An 18,327-nucleotide genomic window follows, 5' to 3' on the forward strand; every position below is an offset into this window, starting at 1 on the left:
GAGAATGCACAGTGAATCTCTGATTCCAGTGCTTTGTCTCCATCTCCTCTGTATTTCTTGCTTTTAGACTGGGTGAGAATGCAAAGGAGATACTAAATCTTCCTGAAGCAGGAAGTGGGATTCGGGGCAAAGTGGCCAGGCAGGGAATCCAGGACAGACTGTTCTTAGAAGGCTCGTCCTCATGGCAACAACCCCACCACGCAGAAGACCACCCCCACCAGTTGTCCCCATCTCCAGAGAATCCAGACTGACGGCAGGGGCTTCGGCTCACAGGAAGATATTCCAAGAAGGGTCAGAGAGGTCATTTGGCTAGGCTGTGAGGTGACGCCTGGGGACAGGCGGCCCTGTGAGCCAGTTGCCTCTGTGTTCCCAGGCTCAGCTGTTTGGGCCAGTGGCTAGCCTGAGATCCATCTTTTGCGGGACAACGTGGGTAACCTGTCCAGGGTACTTTTCAGTCAGGAGGGTATAAATTGTTGTTGAGAGTGAGGATTCAGCCTTATATTTTAGAGATGCACACTAAAAGATCTATGGATGGAATTATATAATATATGGCATTTATTTTTAAAAAATCCACGGTGACGGGAAGGGAAAGTGGGAGGCTTAGATCAAACCAGACTGACCTTGAGTCAACAGCCATCGCCGCTGGGAAATGGGGGTGTAAGGTTCTCTGGGCAGTTCTCCCAACTTTTGTTTACATTTGAACTTTTCCATGTTCAGTCTTTGGAAAGGTGACAGTGGACCCACTACCACTACCACCAATAGCCATGCAAAAACAAAGACACTGAATTCAGTCCACCGGGCTGGAAGCTTGGGTATCTGACACTCACTGGCTGTGTGAGTTGGGCATATTAATTGATATCTCTGTGCCTCAGTTTCATTAATTGCAAAATGGGAATGATAATAATTAGACTGGGTTGTTTTATAGGGTTGTTTTGAGGATTAACCGAGATTATGGAGGTACAGTTAGCACCGTGTGGGCCACAGCAAGTGCTCAGTGATGACCATCCTTATTGTTAGGTTTCCATGGCTGTGGTTAAAATTTGCCTAAAGAAAAAGCAACTTCGGCCAATGCAGACAAACCACTGGTTGATTCAGGTGAGCTCCAGGGTCTGACGGGTGAGTCCTTGAAGATAGCCCTGAAGCACCACATGTCCTTGCGTGAGGGCATCTCCCACGGGAGACACGACTCAGCCAGGCTTTCCTGAAACTCCATGGGAGAGGCCCTCCCCGGGCCAGCAGTGTCCTTTCCTCCACTGCTCTGCTGATTCTGGGCCTTCCCCGCCACACAAGCCTGGTTTACATCCTGCCTTGGTTTTGCTCCGAGTTTTAGCAGCTCGCTCAAACTCCACAGCAAGCCTCAGCCCTAGATGAGACTGTAAAAGCCATCTGACCCCACCGTGCCGTCACAGCTTCACTCCACAAACACCTCCCTGACACCCCACTGGCTGCTGAGCATGGAGGGGTGAGCAGGGCGGGCACAGCAGGTGGACAAGAGGTTGAGCTCAGAGCTGGCACATAAACTCCGGAGCATGGCCAGACAGAGCATGGGCAAGGTGGTTAGGAGCCCTGAACCTAAGCACAGCCTCGGCCACTCTTGGGCTGTGTGACCTGCCGTGTCCTTCAGCTGCCAGCTGGCCACCTTGCCTCCTGTGCTCCAGGTGCTCCAAGGAGGTGCCCTCGGCTCCTCTCCAGCTCTGACCTTTGGACGGGGCTCTTGAGCCTCTCCCCTAAGCATCTTCCCGTCCCTACTGCAGGGCGGGCCGGGCCGGAGCTCCATGGCAGACCTTCCCGGGATCTGTGAGCTCCTTGCACGAGGGACGGGAGCACCAACTGCTAAGGGAATGAGTGAACTCAGAGGGTCAAGGGGGCCAGAAACAGCAATACGACAGATCTTTCAGACTAGGACAAGTGGGAAATGGATCATCCTCAAAAATCTCACACTGCATCCCCCACTGGGAGACCAGTGTCAGGCTCTGAGGGATCCTTTGGTAAAAGAAAGCTACTTACCTTCAGTTATTCCAGGGTTTTCCAAACCTCCTTGATCATAAACTAGTTTTGGCCTATCACCTACTAATTTCTCACGAAACACTTGTGAATGCCATCCTTCTTAGATCTTGCTGCACTTTCAGATGGATTTGTTAAAAATAAGGGCAATTTTGCTACAGATACTTGGCATTCAATGCCACTGTGGCCCGAGATTGGGCCTTCTTGCTCCTCTTTGCTGTCACTCCACTGGGGCTGAGCTTGGACTTCAGACGTCACCCACACTCTCCTCCCATGTGTGTGTGGGGCGCCACCTGATCTGGGTAACACTTCCTCTCCCAACGCTCAGCAAATGATGCACGTCCTCACGTTTCCTTCCCAAATAACCTACATGACAATCACAGACCTGCAGAGGCCCATTGAGCGGCAGCTCATGAGAGAGGGGCCCTGCTTCATTGGCATGTCAGCCACTGCTTCGCCCCCAAAATGAGAGATTCTTGGGCAACAGCAAAAGCAGGTCAGATCCCGATGGGGGGCAGTTCCTGCACTCCAGCTGCTCAGAACTCCTCTGTAGGGTTGGGCCCGTTTTGTTTTAAGAGATGTTGTTAAAGTTAAGTGTAAGGAAAGGGGAAAGCCGCATAGCAAAGGGTCAGAAAAGGAGAAGCTAACAAAATGCAAAAATGAGCCCAGCAAAATGAAGGCTTGGGGTGCCCAGTGGAAGCTGTTCTCCACTATGTGCAAAGCTATCACCTGGCAGAACTTGGGCGCGCCCAGGTGCTCCAGAGGGCTGAGGCAGATCTGGATCCAATGAAGAACATAGCGTGTCCCTGGACATAAATAAAGAATTAGATCAATTTCTGGGTGGGAGGGGCCCCTTGTTCCTGAAGGCATTTAGCTGGAGACTGACCTGGTATCTATCTGGGCTGTATAGAGAGAGACCAAGGGGAGAGATGGGTCAGGTAAGGTGACCCCTAAATTCACCTTCACTGTCCCAGACTGCATACCACCAATCACTACAGCACCCTGGCTCTGTGACTTTGACCTCCAGCTGGTGGGATTTCTGGGCTGCACCTTCTACCTGCTCAGAGTGGCTGGAGGGACGTATTGGTGTCTTCAAGCGACTCTTGGATTTTGAAGGGCCTCAGTCCTCTATGCTGGTGTCCTGTCATAGCAACAGGAGGGGTGTCATCTGCAGAGACGCTGTGAGGGGGATTAGGGCAGCACTAAGTTGCCTTCCATCCTGAGACCCTCCAGTGTGTGGACTGACAGGTCAAGCCCTGGTGGAATGGGGCCTTGGTTTCCTTTTCACTATGGAGGAAGATCTCTTCTAGAGAGTAAGGCACTTTTAAGTACCTCCTGTGTGCGCAGCAATGGACAAGTTCATTGTTTACATACACGCTGAAGCCTTCGAAGACAGGGAGGGAACCCTGGCCAGGACCCGAGCACCTGGTCCTAGGGCAGCTCTATACCCCAGTGTGACCTAAGGAAAGTTCCCACGTAGAGCCCGAAGCCTGGGCTGTTTTAGGGGGGACCCTTTGAGGAAAACAGCACAGACTTACAGATACAAATTCTGATACAAAGGTAATCATTAATATAGGATGATAAAAAATTCTAACAAATTACAAATTATGAAAAAACGAACAGACACCACAATTGCCACAAAATATGGAAGGTAACGTAATATTTGCATTAACTAACTTTTAAAATGTCACTTCCGCTGCCAACTTTACGCAGACCAGCTTCTGGCTCCACACACTGCAAATCTTCCTGAGATGAGAGCTACAGGCCATGCGGGCATTGGGGCAGTCAGAGTCCAGAGGAGGACTGGCAGGAACGGGGGCTGCCTGACCAGGCCTTGCCAAAGGAGAAGCCTTGAACAAGTGGAGAAGGGGACCCTGGGGATTTGAGAAGAGAGGCCTGAGAAGAAAGCACAGAGAGTTTTCAGGATAGAAGGTACTTCAATAAAGCAGGATGAAGACATTCATGAGCATTTCATGAGTCAGACACCCCCAGGACAACGTGGGAAGCCAGTGAAATGACTCCATTCACTAGATTTTCCTTTCTTCTGTCCTCTCCCCTCCCCTCCCCTCCTTTCCTCTTCTCCTCTCTCTTTTGGGACTTCACAGAAGCCCACGGGGTTGTTTTCTCAGCCAGCTTCAATGTTGTCAGCTGAGGGGCAACAGTGGGGAGAGGCCACGGTTATTCAGGGGACTCCGGCCCCCTCAGGGTTTCTGCAGCCCAGGGCCAGCCTTCCTGGGATCGCTGCTGAGACAGGAGGCCAACGAGAGAAGGGAGATTCAGAGACCCCATCTGAGGGAGGAACCTTGAGGCTTTTGGCTCCGGTGAGCTTAGAACCCTGACGTTAGGGTTCAAGACATTGAAAGGGTCAGTGGCACAATGTACCTAGCTATCTTCTGAGCTGGTCAATTGGATTTTGGTTTGAGGAGCACCTAGGAAATTGAATGACACGCACTACCTTGCTAATACAGGCATCAGAGCCTATAAACTGCCGTGGTTCATCCCATCTCAAAAGACGGAAGAATTTTAGTGTATGTGTATGCATTCGAAGCAGAAATTGATTGTATGAATTTGTGTGTGTGCTTGATTATTTCTGAGAACTCGTGCTTGCAAATTTGTAACTGTTTCTTTGACTGCATTAGTGAGCAAGCATACACCTCCAGGGATGCACACAGACACTCAGGTATGTGTCTAGGCCCCAGATATGTGTGTGTATTTGTGTCCACCTCATCCTTTAGGAAGGGAATTTGGTGCTCATTCAACCCCAACCCTCTCACTTCATTGGTGAGGAAACTGAGGTTCAGAAAGTTACAGTTACTTGTCTAAGATCACACAACTGGTCACAATGACAAAGGACACCAGTTGTAGGATTTTAGATTCATAGTCCAGGACTCTTTCTATAGTGTTAAAATTAATTACAAAAAGCAAAGAAAGCAGGGAAATCTGTGGGTTTTGTTCTTCCCCAATCTATCAATGAATAAATACAAAGAAGGTCAATCTCAAATTAGCTCTATAACCCCAAATGTCAAGTTTTTAAGATCAACCTGGTTAGTATTGATTCCTTTTATGAAAACCATATTTACAAGTAGGAGGACCACAAATTCAAGGTCAGTCTTAGCAAATTAGTGAGAATCTCAACAATTTAGCAACACCCAGTTTCAAAATAAAAAATTAATGTTGTGTTACCTTTACAGACTTGTAACTATTTGTTAATTTAATGAAGTACCATTACCTATGGGGCATGTTCTAGGTGCTAGAGTTTTAACAGTGAACAGAAAATATCTGCTTTAATGTCACATGCATTTTAATGGGAGAAGACAGAATATAAGCAAACAAATAAGCATATAAAAATAAAATTAAAATTAAAAAGGGCTGGGGATGTAGCTCAGTAGTAAAGTGCCCCTGGGCTCAATCCCCAGTACTGAAAAAAAAAAAAAAAAAGAAAGAAAGAAAGAAAAGAAAAGAAAACTGTATTTATACCAAAAATTGTCAAGAAATTTCAAAGCACATATGAAGACTTTGTTAAAATGGTTACATGCCTTTGTTTTTTGAAGAAAAGTATCCAAAATATATAAGCTCATTGTTTGAGTTAAACAATAAAAACATCTGTTGTTTCTCATGACGGCTCTAGTCTTAATGTAACATGGCAAAATAATACCCCCTAAATATCCGTGATTAACCTGAATTGGAGAGGGAGCACCTCCCAGGGCCTTCGCGTAGCTGCTTCAACTGGCATTGGCGAAAAACAAAACAAAAGCAGAAAAAAAAAAAAAAAAAAACAAGCCCTACCATCATCCGGCGTTCTGATGCCACAAAACCAATCACTCCTTTTAAACGAATGGCGTGTCCCTCCTAGAAATGAATTCCACAAATTTGAGGTTTTAAAGGAAAAAAAAAATCAGGACATACGCATAGGCCGATGCAGAATTTTTGGATTGTATTCAAATCGCATTTAAGCGCAGGTGTGCCTGCCATTAAGTGTTTGTGTTTACCTGTACACAGGAACGTTTGCCTGGGCGGCTGTGTTTGTTCTCACTCTGGTGTGCATATATTTGTGTGTGGGTGTGAGGGTTTCCATCCAATTTGGGATTGTGAAGGAACTGTCCCTTTGATCAAAATAAAACACAGCTCTTGTGAAGTGTCAGCTGTGGAGGAGACGTCAGGGCTGGGCGGGGACAGCCGCCCTGCTCTCCTGAGTTTCACTTTCTCCCTTGACTTCCCTGCCAGGGATACTAGCTGGCACCCCTTCCTCTCCCTGTACCTGGGGGACAAGAAGAGGCTTCCGAACACATCTGAGCCCAGCTGTCATTTTCAAAAATTTCCTAAATATTAAGGAGGGGCCAAATCTAGGAAATGGAAAATACAAAAAAACGTAAGGCTCTTCTGCTACCAGGCCCTTCCCGTGTGGATCATCTCCTCTGGGCTCTTCCAGCCTCCAAGAGCACCTTGCGTGTTCCTGCAGCCTCTTGTCTGGATCCCCAACTCCTTGGCTCTTGGTTTGCCACAGCCTGGAGTACAGGATGACATCCCAACATGCCCCCAGAAGAGCTGTCCCCTCCCTGCGGCTCACACAAGTAGAGGTCCTTGGGCGCAGAGCCAGTAACATCTGTGATATTTACCTGTGCTCACGACGTGTGCCGGCCACTGGGCTTGTCCTGTGTGATCTTCACTTTTCTGCGGCAGATGCTGGGGCTGTCCCAGCTTTACAGGTGAGGGAAACATGGCTTGGCACACCTAAATTTCCCAAGGTAAACTGATCGTAAGTGGCACAGTTGGTGTGAGAACTCAGCTCCAATTGCAGGGCCACGCTCTTGACCAGTGGTATGAAGATCCTTTTGCTGTAGAAGGCACTGAGTCTGCCCTTTCACCTATCTTCCCCTCTCCTTCAAAATACTTGCCTCCTCCTCAGGGGACAGCCAGACTGTCGTCACTGGCACAGTGAATGATCTCATCCTTCAGGTAACACACAGGTGGACTGTAACCAGCATAAAGGGACATTTAGGTTATAGGAGGCGCTTCAGGTGACTGGAGAAAAGAGAGTCACCCTCTCCACCTCTGTTGTGAGGGTCTAGAGCCAGAGCAGCTGGGCTGATACCCCCAGGCTCTCTCAGGCCCCTCCCTTCCCAGTAGACAGCAGCCCTTTCATCCTGTCTGATTTAGCGGTTTATTTTAGGCATGGCATGACCAGGTGCTCTGGGTCAATAGGCTTAGTTTTAAATAACTGGATTCCTCTCAATGACCATCTCCTTTGGAAAGGAAGGGGCATGGGGCAGCATGCTAAGGTGGCAAAGGAAAGAGGCAGAGTCAGAAAATGGGAGATAAGGGGCTCTGCCTCCCCTTGCATGACTTCAAGTAGGTCTATGATGTCTTACTTTGGGACTCAGTGTGCTCATCTGTAAAGCAGAGGATTGGGCTGAGTCATCTCAACTGGTGCAGGCCCCTTTGTCTCTGTTTTATGACTGTGTTGATAAATGATAAGTGACCTAGTGAAAAGCATTCCTTTCAAAGTGGTGATTTGGCATCATGGAGCCGGGCTGTGGGAGAGGCCCCACCTTGTGGAGTAGGCATCTCTACTCTGGAGTCGGGAGACATAGGTTTAAGTCTCACTTTTGATTCAAACTCACGCTTGAATGAGCAATGCCTCCATTTTCTTACCTGTTTAAAAGGGGCTAATAAAGCTTCAAAGGATATTGTGACTTACACAGAGCAATTGCAGGTGAGAGCCCCTTAAGCTCTTAAAATGCTATATTAAAAAAGTAAATGTGCCTGGTAGTTCCTCAAAAAGTTAAACATAAAATTCTCATATGATCCAACAATTGCACTTCTGGGTGCATACCCCAAAGAATTGAAAGCAGGGACCGGAGAAATATTTATATATTCATGTTCATAGCGGCATTATTCACAATAGCCAAAAGGTGGAAGCAACCCAAGTGTTCATTTGATGGATGAATGGCTAAACAAATGCGGTATACATACACAATGGAATATTATTCAACCATAAAAAGGAATGGAATTCTGACACATGCTAGAACATGGATAAACCTTGAAAACAATATGCCAACTGAAATAAGCCAGTGTATGATTCCATTTATTATTAGGTACTATATCAGAACAGGCAAATTCACAGAGGCAGGGAATAGATGATGGTTTCCAGCAACTCAGGGAGGTGGGAAGCTGGAGTTACTCTTTCATGAGTATAGTTTCTGTCTGGAAATGGCAAGTGATATTGGCCGGGCAATGTTGGGGATACACGTAGTGCCACTGAAGATATGTTTAAAAATGGCTAAGTGGTAAATTTTATAAGCTATTTGTGTGTGTGTGTGTGTGTGTATGTGGGTGAGTATATGTGTATATATACATATATAATATGTAAATATATGAAAAGTTAATGCACACTTTTCAAAAATTTAGTTCAAATGTCTAGAAGTATTTTGGCAAAACCTGGGAATGAGCAATCCTTGTTCTCCTGCCTGAATTTAGGAAATTTTGGGGGAGTAAATTGTCTTCTTCTGTCAAATGGAACAGAACAGCAGCCTCTACCTCCTTCCATTCTTCCCACTCCTTCCCTCAGAGAACAGGGTCAAAAGCATGTCCAGGTAGAGCCAAGTGGCAGGGACAATTCAGGGTGACCTGCCTGACATGGCAGCAGGTGCATTCCTGTCTTGGCATATAGACCATGGTCAGGGCTACTTGAACTCCTTTTCTGGATCCAGATCAGACCTTTGGGGTTAAGACAAAAGAGGGCTTTTCAACATCAACCTTTTACTCTGCCAACCCCAACTCTCAGTTCCTGTGTTCTCAGTGCCTAACCCAGTGCCTGCACACAGCAGATATTGAGAATTCATGGGTAACTGAAAGGTGTCCTCACTCAAGTCCTTCCTATCCCATGCCAACTTTATGCAGATCAATGCAAGGAATAAGACAATTTCTGTAGGGTGAGAAAGCTATGGAGGAGTGGGCAGGTGAAGATAACAGAGGAAAATGCACAAGCAGAGCAGACGTTAAGCTGTTATTGCAAACGATTGTTTAAATAGTCGTAGTGTGCCAAGTACTGAGGCAAATTTGGACAGAGCGTTGGGGCGGGGCTTGACTGAGCAGTCTCTCCAGGAGGCGGACTTGCAGAAGTAACCAAGGTTGGAAGGGCATGTGGCTTTGAACTTTGGGGAGGGGAGTAGCACCTAGAGGTTCCAAAGACTCTAGATTTTACCTTGAGCAGTCATGCTCCCCTATCCAAGGGATAAACTGAGTCCAAAGGGGGCTAGAAGCATTGACGCCATGTGACTGGCCAGGAGAAATGGGGCGTCCTTGGCCCGCCCGTGGTGGGCTCTTGGCACATGTATGACACATGCTTCTGTGCGACCACAGGCTCAGAGCCGGTGGGTGACAGGGACCCCTTGCCTCTCTAACAGTGGAGACCGGTCGGAAGCCATCTGGTCCTGGCCCTCACTCCCCCGCCCCTGGGCTTGTGGGATGGGGGCAGTCTGGGCTCCGGGCTCTCGAGGCGCTCACTACCCGGGGTGCCGCGGGGGGGCGGGGAGAGCGGCCGCCTAGCCCAGCCCCGCGGATGACAGGAGCCGGGGAGCCGAGGAGGGAGGAGCCGCCGCCGCCGAGCGCTGGGCTGAGGAGCAGAGAGAGCGGGGCGCGGAGTGCGGGCGGCTGGGAGCGCGCTGAGCGGGGGAGAGGCGCTGCCGCACGGCCGGCCACAGGACCACCTCCCCGGAGAATAGGGCCTCTTTATGGCATGTGGCTGGTAACTTTCCTCCTGCTCCTGGACTCTTTACACAAAGGTGAGACCCGCGCGGGCAGCTGGGCGGCGGAGGCAGCGGAGCCGGGGTGCGCGCGGCTCGCCACAAGGCAGGGGTGCCCCGCGGGCTCCAGGTGCCCGAGGGCCGACCCGGGTGCGCAGCCCGGGACGGGTGTATCCGGGTGGGGCAAACGCCCAGTGAAGATCCGGGTGAGGCTCAGCCTGGGACTGCTCTGCCAGCCACCGGAGCCTGCTGTTTTGGGGCGCGTCCGTGGGTTGGTAGCCACGAAGCCCCTCATTTCCTCGCGGGGCCGCAGTTCTACCCTGGACCCCTCCCCCAGCCCCTCGCCCGCTTCCTGTAGCTTGCTGGCCCAGGGACCCCAGGGTGCCCTCCGAGTCGGGATCTTCAGGCCACGACTCTTATCCAGTAGTCCTCGCTTATTCGAGCCTCGGACTCGGGCGGCTTACTCCTTCTGTACCTCGGTGCGCCCCTCCGCTGCCCCGACCCCCGCCCTGGCGCGAATGCGGGCGCAGCGCGTGGCGCTTATCCGCGCTTTAGCTGTATGCAACATGGTGATAACTGGGGGTCCCGAGAGCTGGGGTCCCTTGGACAGCAAGTTTGTTCTCCAAGCCCAGGGGTCGCCCTGCCCTAACCCTCCCTCAGACCCCCTTGCCCTAGGCGCTAGCCCTGGCTTCGCGGCGCTGCCCCCGTGGCCACCTCAGACAACGCACCCCTAGGTGCGAGATTCTCCTCTTCGGCAGCTCCTGGCCTGCTGGACCTGGGGACAAGTGTCCGGGCTGGGGGGCGTGTCCTCTCCCCGGAGAGAAAGGGTTGCTAGGGGTGAGTCCAGGTGTCCGGCTTGTCCAGACCTGCTCCTGGGGCGCTGCATACCTGATCCGCGAGGTAGCGGGACTGAGGAGTTGGCAAGAGGCAGACATTACCAACCCAAACCACCTGGGCACCGAGTCCGGACCTGGCCAGCACTGGCGGTCCAGCTTCCAGGCTACAACAGAGGACGTGCCCCAGGCGCGCAGATGGCGGGAGATGAGGCGGCCGAACTCGGCGCCCTTGCGCTACAGAGCACACACGCTCGGAGAAGCTCATCTTTACCTGTTCAACCCTCTAACTTTTCTCCTTCGCGCCCTGGGGGCGGCTTCTGCCCCCCGCCCCCTTTGCCCTGGCGGTCGTCCCGGCCCAGAGGCAACTCTTGACCCCTATGCAATGGGGAAGGGCAATCTAGCAGAGGGTTAGCACCTCGGGAGGGGAAAGGTCCTTCTCTGCTGAAACCCCAGTGGAGTCTGCAACCTGCCAGAGCCAACTGCAATGTCTAGGGGGTTGGGGGAGGAGGCTAACCCGTAATTGTAGATACTGCAGGGTCAAAGCCAGCCTTATGGTAAAGACTGCTGGGGTTTGCAGGGAGATCCCAATTGCGTGGGGCAGTGGGTAGCCTCTGATGGTGGGTGAAGTAGTGGAGTTTCTCAGACCTAATGGGGGTTACTGGATAACACACCAAGGCTGCTCTAGGTTATTTAACCCCTTGCCCCCCACATCTCACCCCTTCATCCCACCTTAGCAGAGCAAGAAACTGCCTTCTGTTCAGGCCCCTCCCCCCCGCACCCCAGTTTCCCTCTCCTCAGGCTCTTCCTGCCTCCCTCCGCCCCCACAGGCTGGTTCGGCTCACAGCTTTAATTACATTAATATTAAAAATACATAAGGTGAGGAGCGGCTTTCTCTCTCCATAGCTCTCTCCCTACCCCTCCCCCTTTCCCATTTTGTCAGGGAGAAAGCACAAGCCAGAGCTGTTGCCACAATCTTGCCCCCAATCCCCACCCCCACTTCTTCCAGAACAGCAGTTCCTCAGCAGTAGAGTCCCTTCATTCAACAAATACCTGAAGGGTGCTGTCCTCCATCCCGGAGCCCATCATTAATAAATGAAGCTCAAGTTATTTGATAGGGATGGAACAGATAGAGGTGGGGGTGCAGAAAGGCCCAGAAGGCCACAGGACAGCCAGCCATGGGGCAGAATCCTTTTGCACTAGAGAAGGAAGTTGCCACTGGAGGTGGGCATGTGGGAAGGCAGGTGGCCCTGGGTGGCCTTTGAGTCTGGAGAACCCTGGTGCCCCTGAGATTCAGAGGCTCCAGCGTCTGTGTTGGGTGCCAGGGCGCCTCGCCAGACAGGCCTTTCTTTTTCTTGGTGCCTTAATTGGGTCTTAGGTGCCAGGCTGGTCCCCAGGGCCTGTTCTGCATGGGCTGGCATGGTAGGTGGGTGGTAGAGGAGGCTTGGGGAATATGTGATGTGGGGAAAGCAAGAAAGATGGGGTTTGGTGTATTTTCTCTCCCGTTGTCAGTCACCCCCCGCGGCACCAAGGAAAATGTAAATGTGAATGTTCGAGCCTGTTACAGAAAACAATATCCTCTTGCAATAATTTGTACGTCCATCTGTGAGGAGAGGGAGGAGGCAGGGAGAGAGAGAGAGAAGAAAACAGGATGAGATGGAGCGTCCTCTGGATGGAATTAAGCAGTTATTGAATGTGTTTTAAGCTTCTGTTATTTCCATTCCTCTCAAAATACCTTTTTTTTTTTTTTTTAAATGAAGCCTGAGCTCAGTCTGATTTCCCAGAACTAAACCAGGAAGGTGTTTTTTTGGTTTTTGTTTTTTTTAATAATCGGTTATCGAGTCTCCAATAACTGCCTTATTATTGCCAAAACAAACCCAGGTTTGGGCAGCCAGATGAACCCCAGCGAGGCTCTCTCCGTTGTTACATCCAGCGTGCCAGCATCTGTGTTGCCTGCATTTGCATTTTTACTGTGTAAAAGAACAAGCTTCCCCGGCACTAAAATTCCTGTTTTCTAAAAGCCAAAATAATGGGTTGCATTGATTTTTTTCATTTCCCACCCCAACCTCTCGGATGGGGACGCATGGTTCTTCTCTCTGGAGAAGACCAAATTAAAAGCCTTTGTCAAGCCATTAAGAAAATCTCTAACATTCTGTTCAGTCTCTAATTAAAGGGGGGGGGGATTGGGAGAATGTGTTTTTAAAAACCTGAAGTGGCAAACACAACTTAGGGGAGGCAGGCGAAGGACCAGTGAATGTCCGCCAGGGGTGGGTTGGCAGAGGGGCTTGGCTGCTAGAATAACATGAAGAAGAATGGAATTGCCATCATGCCCGACAAACCTTTCTGATGCTGATCATTTTTTTCTGGGCATCAAAGCCAGCTGCCTTTAATATATTTCTGCAGCAGAATGAGGAGCTCAATTAGAAACAAAAAGCAAGTAAGCAGTTGACCCAAAGGCAGTGCTGAAGTTGAGCAGATGTGGAGGACTGGCTGGAGAGGCTCAGTTTTCTTAGCATCAGGGTGGAGGTGGGCACATGAACAGGAGGTTTGCCCAGTGACGGCTTGCTAAAGAAGCAGACAGCCTGGGAGAACCCAGGCACAAGGGAAGGTTCTACTCAGAGCATCTGATAGGCTGGGAGCCTTTGACAGAGGGGTGCAGACCTCAAGCTCCCCTTACCTTCTTTAGGAAATCCATCCTGTGACTTGCTTGGTTCCCTGCTCTGGCTGGTGAAGGATAATTTTATTTATGGATAAGGAGAGGGGAAGGTGGATGTTCAGAGAGCTTTTTATCAGGGCAATAGGATCCAGGCTGAGAGATTCTCTCTTCTCTCTTGATCTTGGATGAGGTTTTTCTTGGGATGTTCAAAGTAGTTGCAAGAAGGACCCTCCCCACCCCCACCCCAGTTCCCTGAAGTATTTTCTTAGCCTCTAGTTTGGTAGATTCTAGCCAGTACTCATGTGACCGAAGAGGGTGAACCATAGGCAAAAGAGATGGCAGGTGTTAGGAACCCAAGGGCAGACTCTCGATTTGCATATAATTTGCATAGTGGTTTGCATGCTCACCTAGATAGGCCAAGAGCCTAGCCTTCTGTGAGGGGCATCCTGATCTCAGCAACAGTAGCATCTAGGCAGTGGCTTTCTCCTTGCAAAGAACTGGGGTAGGCAGGTGTGGGAGAAGGACTGGTATCTTTGGTAGTGCTTCTATCTTGTTTCTGAGTTTTAGGCCTACAGGAAAGAGCTCAGCACTTAGTTCACTTTCCTGCAATGCCACCTCTCATGCCCAGGGACAGACAGTGGCCCTGTGGTCATTGAGTAAGATGGGTGGCCATGGGCAGAGACACCTTAAGGCAGAGCAAACTTGGGGTATGGTTGTTCTTTTTGTTCTGCATGATTCTATTTATGGGAATCCAAGGCCAACATTAGTCTTCTGGTGAGCATACACCCAGGATGCAGAGAGCTGGGTGCTAGCGCTGCAGTCAGGAGGTGGAGACATGTTGGTGGGTGGGATGGAAGTATGATGTGAGATGAGATGCTCTCTCACTCTCCAGTTTTTCAGTATTCATCTTGGGAGGGGTCATGGCCTCAGGAGATTGAGGAAGAGCCCTGCTTCTCATTCCACTATCACTGGGGCAGCTGGGGCACGTGGGGTGGTTCTGGCAGGGGCAGTGGGAAGACAGGCACTGTGGTAACTGGGCAAGGGTGTGCAGAGTTGGGAGTGATGCTCAAAGGGCAGGCGCTCCAGGGAAGTGGGATGCCTGCGGTGGGAGTGTGGCCTCGGCATGGTCTTATCTGTATTTCTCAGGCCCTGGGCCAGCCCCACCCTCACAGGTACAGCTCTAAGGACTTCTAGAGTGTTTTTCTGCACTTCTGCTGATCCATGAGGGCCCGGGTCCATCAGAACTCACAAAGCATCCACTCCCAAGGATGTCCTGTGGAGCTGTAAGGGTGGGACTTAAGGGGATGATGGGTGGAGGTAGTGGTAAAGGGCCAGTGAGCAGGGCCTCAGGCCTTGAGGACCCCATCCCCCAGTGCTTTCAACCAGGGCTTCTATTCACCTTATATGTTGGAGTGTAAAAAAAACATTTAGAGAAGATGGAAACCTGCTGGTAGGATGGGAATTTGAAGTCAAAAGGAGACTTTTAGTCCTGCCACATTTCCTGGGCAAGTGACTTGGAGATTCCCTGAGCCTCCCTTTCTCCAGCTATGAAGTGGGATTAAAGGAGAGAATGCATATAATGTAGCCAGAACAGAGTTGGTAGCCAATAAACATTAGACCTCTTCCTTTTTCTGCATGGGCTCCACCTCCTTCTCCCTCCACCCCCAAATAGATCAGCAGATCCACCCACCCCGAGCAGTTGTGTTAACCAGCCATATTTTTTGGCCAGGCCAACTGGCTTGGACTTTGTAACAAGAAAGACCAGGCCAGTACAGGGGAATTCTCTCATTCCTTCTATCACCTACCTGTATGGCCTGCCCAGCTCCTCTTCAATGAGGCAGGGGAGGCCATGTAGGCACTGAGTGTCCCTGAGGAGCCCAGGACTCTCCCTTCCCCTTGTCACGGCCACAGTGGAAATGGGGAGGACCTCAGGGTTGGCTCCAGATTTGGATTTGAGGGTGAGACAAAGGCTGGTCCCATATCTGCCAACAAAGGTTGGCACATTTCTACCACGGTTGGACAGAATCAGAGCAAGAACAATCCTGGGCCCAGGCACAGTGGTGCAATTCTGTAATCCCAGCGGCTCTGGTGGCTGAGGCAGGAGGATCACGAGTTCAAAGCCAGCCTCAGCAACTTAGAGAGGCCCTAAGCAACGCAGTGAGACCCTGTCTCTAAGTAAAATACAAAAAAAGGCTGAGGATGGGGCTCAGTGGTCAAGTGCCCCTTGCCCCTGAGTTCAATCTCCAGTAAACCACCCCCTCCCCGCCAAAAAAAGAACAATCCTGGAATTAATGCCATGCAAACCGTATGTCAGTGCTCCTCACAGGGTGGGCCCATTGTCACTGGATGTGTCTCTGTGTGCTGGGAAGAGTCTCTCTGTTTTCCAGGTAACTCTGTGTATAGAGAACACCCTTGGCAGCCCATGACCTTGGGGGTCCCTAACTTCATCCATGACCTGCTCTGCCACAGGGCAGCAGCATATGACCCAGAGGCCAAGAGCTGCCCATGGCTGGATATGAGTTCTACAAGTGTGAGAAGGCTGTGGGCACATCAGCCTGTGTACCCTATTGAACAGATGTTTGTCCAGTGCTGCTGCGGCGTGAGCAGCATTAGCCTTGGGTACCACCCTTGCTACTCCAGCTGCTACTCCCCTCCATTCAGCACCCCTGCCCCCCTTCCTGTGCCCTTGCTCCACATGACGCTTGCACTGACAGTTTCCAAGGTCACCGTGTTCATTAAGAACAGTTATTCAAATGCTAGCTGCATATTCATTACACTGATTCTGAAGAGTGTGTGTGTGTGTGTGTGTGTGTGTGTGTGTGTGTTGGAAAGAGCATTATCCACAGATGGCTCAGGCTATCTAAGTTAGGCAAGTTAGTTGCCTAATAGTTCATGCACCTCTATTTCTGAATCTGTATAATGGGCAAAATAGCCACTGTCCCGGCTGTCCCACGGGAGATTGTTATTGTATGTGTGCAAGAAGAAGGAGGGGCATACAATTATATTCCACGTGACAATACTCTGTACACTGAATGAGGCAACGACATAGAAACACACACATGTAAAACCACAGCAAATCAGTTTTTGCCTTATAAATGCTCTACTGAAATGTAAGGTATAATTACTGTCATCTCATCATATGGGAACGATGAAGGTCTCACAGCTGTTTGTGGCTGTATCCCCCTGCGGACCCCCCCACATATGGAGAATTTTCCTAGATTTGCTTTTCATCGTCATGGGGAACAGCTGATAAGGCACAGCCAGGCTGGCAATAGGCTTTCTGCAGCCAGCTCTGCAGATTCCCTGTGGCCCCGGTGCTGGTGGGAGTGGGAAGGAGCTTACCCCCTGCTCCTCCCTCCCAGGTCCTTGGAGGCAAGTGTCTTCCATGGTCCTCTGACTGACTTCCCTAGGGGTGATTCTGCTGCAGGGAATATACAGTCTTTTGTGGGAAAAGAAGTAGGCAGAGTCCCTCCATGGGTGACCTCATGTAAAGCCACAGCACTTGCTGGCATCCTTGAGAACCCTGCTGGGTCATCCTACTTTGGATGGGGAGCCTGCTCTGGGGCAGAAGGGAGCTCCAGGGGACTGGCATGAGTGAGACTCTTCCAGGGTGGGAAAGCACCTCGAAGGACAGGGACACCCTCTGCAGCTCCTCTACTCGTGCACTTCCAGCTTCAGGGAATTCTTTCCTCACAAGGCAGCCCTTTCGTGGTCCTATGCTTAAAATGAGTTAGGCTGTCATTATTTTGTACCTTCTACTCTCTGGGCCTGGCTTTAGCTTTGGATCACTTGCCACCCTCAGCCACTTATAGACGAGTGTCCTTCCCACCTGTGGTCCCTTCTGCAGGTGCACAGCATCCCTAGCTTCTCTGAAGCTGTCTCACATGCCATGGTCTTAGTGCTTCACAGTGCTCTGGGTGGCTCATTTTTGGACAGCACTCAGATCTCAACCTGGGCACTGGCTAGCTGTGTCCCTGGGGTAAGTGACTCCACCTCTTTGTGAATGGAGGAGATTGGACAAAATAATCACTTAAGTCCCTCAAGTGTTAACAACAGTCTAAATCTAGGATTCTCTAGGGACAACTGTGCTGTCTGAGTTGACTCCCTAGAAAGAACTTTCTGGCCATAAGGGGCCTTCCTTTGACAGGGCCTGTCTAGAAAGGGCTGGAAGATTAAAGAGTCTGTCCGACTGTCAGCTGTTGTTCATAACTTCTCCTGGAGCTGATGGCGCAGGGCCCTTGTAGGTTGAAGGCTAGCTGCATCTTTGTTGGATGGCAGAGATTTCTGGTTACTGGTTATAGGACCTATGTTTGTGCTAAGAATCTTAAAAACAAAAACAAAAGCAAAAAAAAACCCCACCGCTATTTGTGATGGGCCGGGGTGGAGTGCTTCAGCAGTGTTTCTCATTAGGATTGAAAGTGGGGAAGAGGCTGCTGGATCATTTGATGACTAGGATAGGGGGCTGCTGCATTTAGTTGAGGGGGAAGATGAAACATCTAATGCCTGGGATAGTCCTAAATAATTTTGAATTGTCATATCCCAAATAGCTCTCCTGCATCAGACCCCCACCCCTACCCCTGGCCCCTGCAGTGTGCCCATAGTGTGGCTGTTCAGAAATGCAGCCTGGATGAGGGAGGCCAAGTTTGGCACTTGATTGTGTCCTACCAGCTGGGCAATACCAGAGAAGAACCTGTCTTCTTATCGATAAAGTGGGCTTTTCTTTATATGGAGTCTTGAGCAGTTAGCTACATTAAAGGGTTGTTATAAGAATTAAATGAGTAATCATACAAGTGAGGGGCTTCTCATGGTGCCTGGTACAGAATAAATGCTCAGAAGAAATCATGACAACAGTGATGATGAAGGTGGTGATAACCCCGATGTGCCTAGTTTGAGGGAAGCCACAGTCAGAAGGCATGGGACTTGGACCCATGGTCACTTCTTATCTAAGGACAGGCCCAACTTGGCTTGCCTGGTAAATGCTCTGATGCATGACTCACCTTCTCCCAGGGGTCTGGATTCTCACTGTCTCCCAGGTGCAGATGCATCATAGGGAGCTTTCAGGTTTCCAGCAGATCCTTAGTTGGGTTTT

The 18,327-nt window shown here is 50.2% G+C and overlaps 1 protein-coding gene across 1 annotated transcript in view; it reads left to right on the forward strand.

Annotated features, from left to right (window-relative positions):
* Positions 1-9,615: 9,615 nt before the first annotated feature.
* The window catches only part of Dscaml1 (DS cell adhesion molecule like 1), a 319,280-nt gene continuing 310,568 nt past the window's right edge, over positions 9,616-18,327 (forward strand). The window contains exon 1 of the mRNA XM_076843725.2: positions 9,616-9,788. Within this exon, the coding sequence (XP_076699840.1) occupies positions 9,743-9,788 (46 nt within the window). The 5' untranslated portion in view covers positions 9,616-9,742. The remainder of the gene's footprint in view (positions 9,789-18,327) is intronic.

The sequence above is a fragment of the Callospermophilus lateralis genome, chromosome 2 (genome assembly GCF_048772815.1).
Source record: "Callospermophilus lateralis isolate mCalLat2 chromosome 2, mCalLat2.hap1, whole genome shotgun sequence".
Lineage (NCBI taxonomy): Eukaryota > Metazoa > Chordata > Mammalia > Rodentia > Sciuridae > Callospermophilus > Callospermophilus lateralis.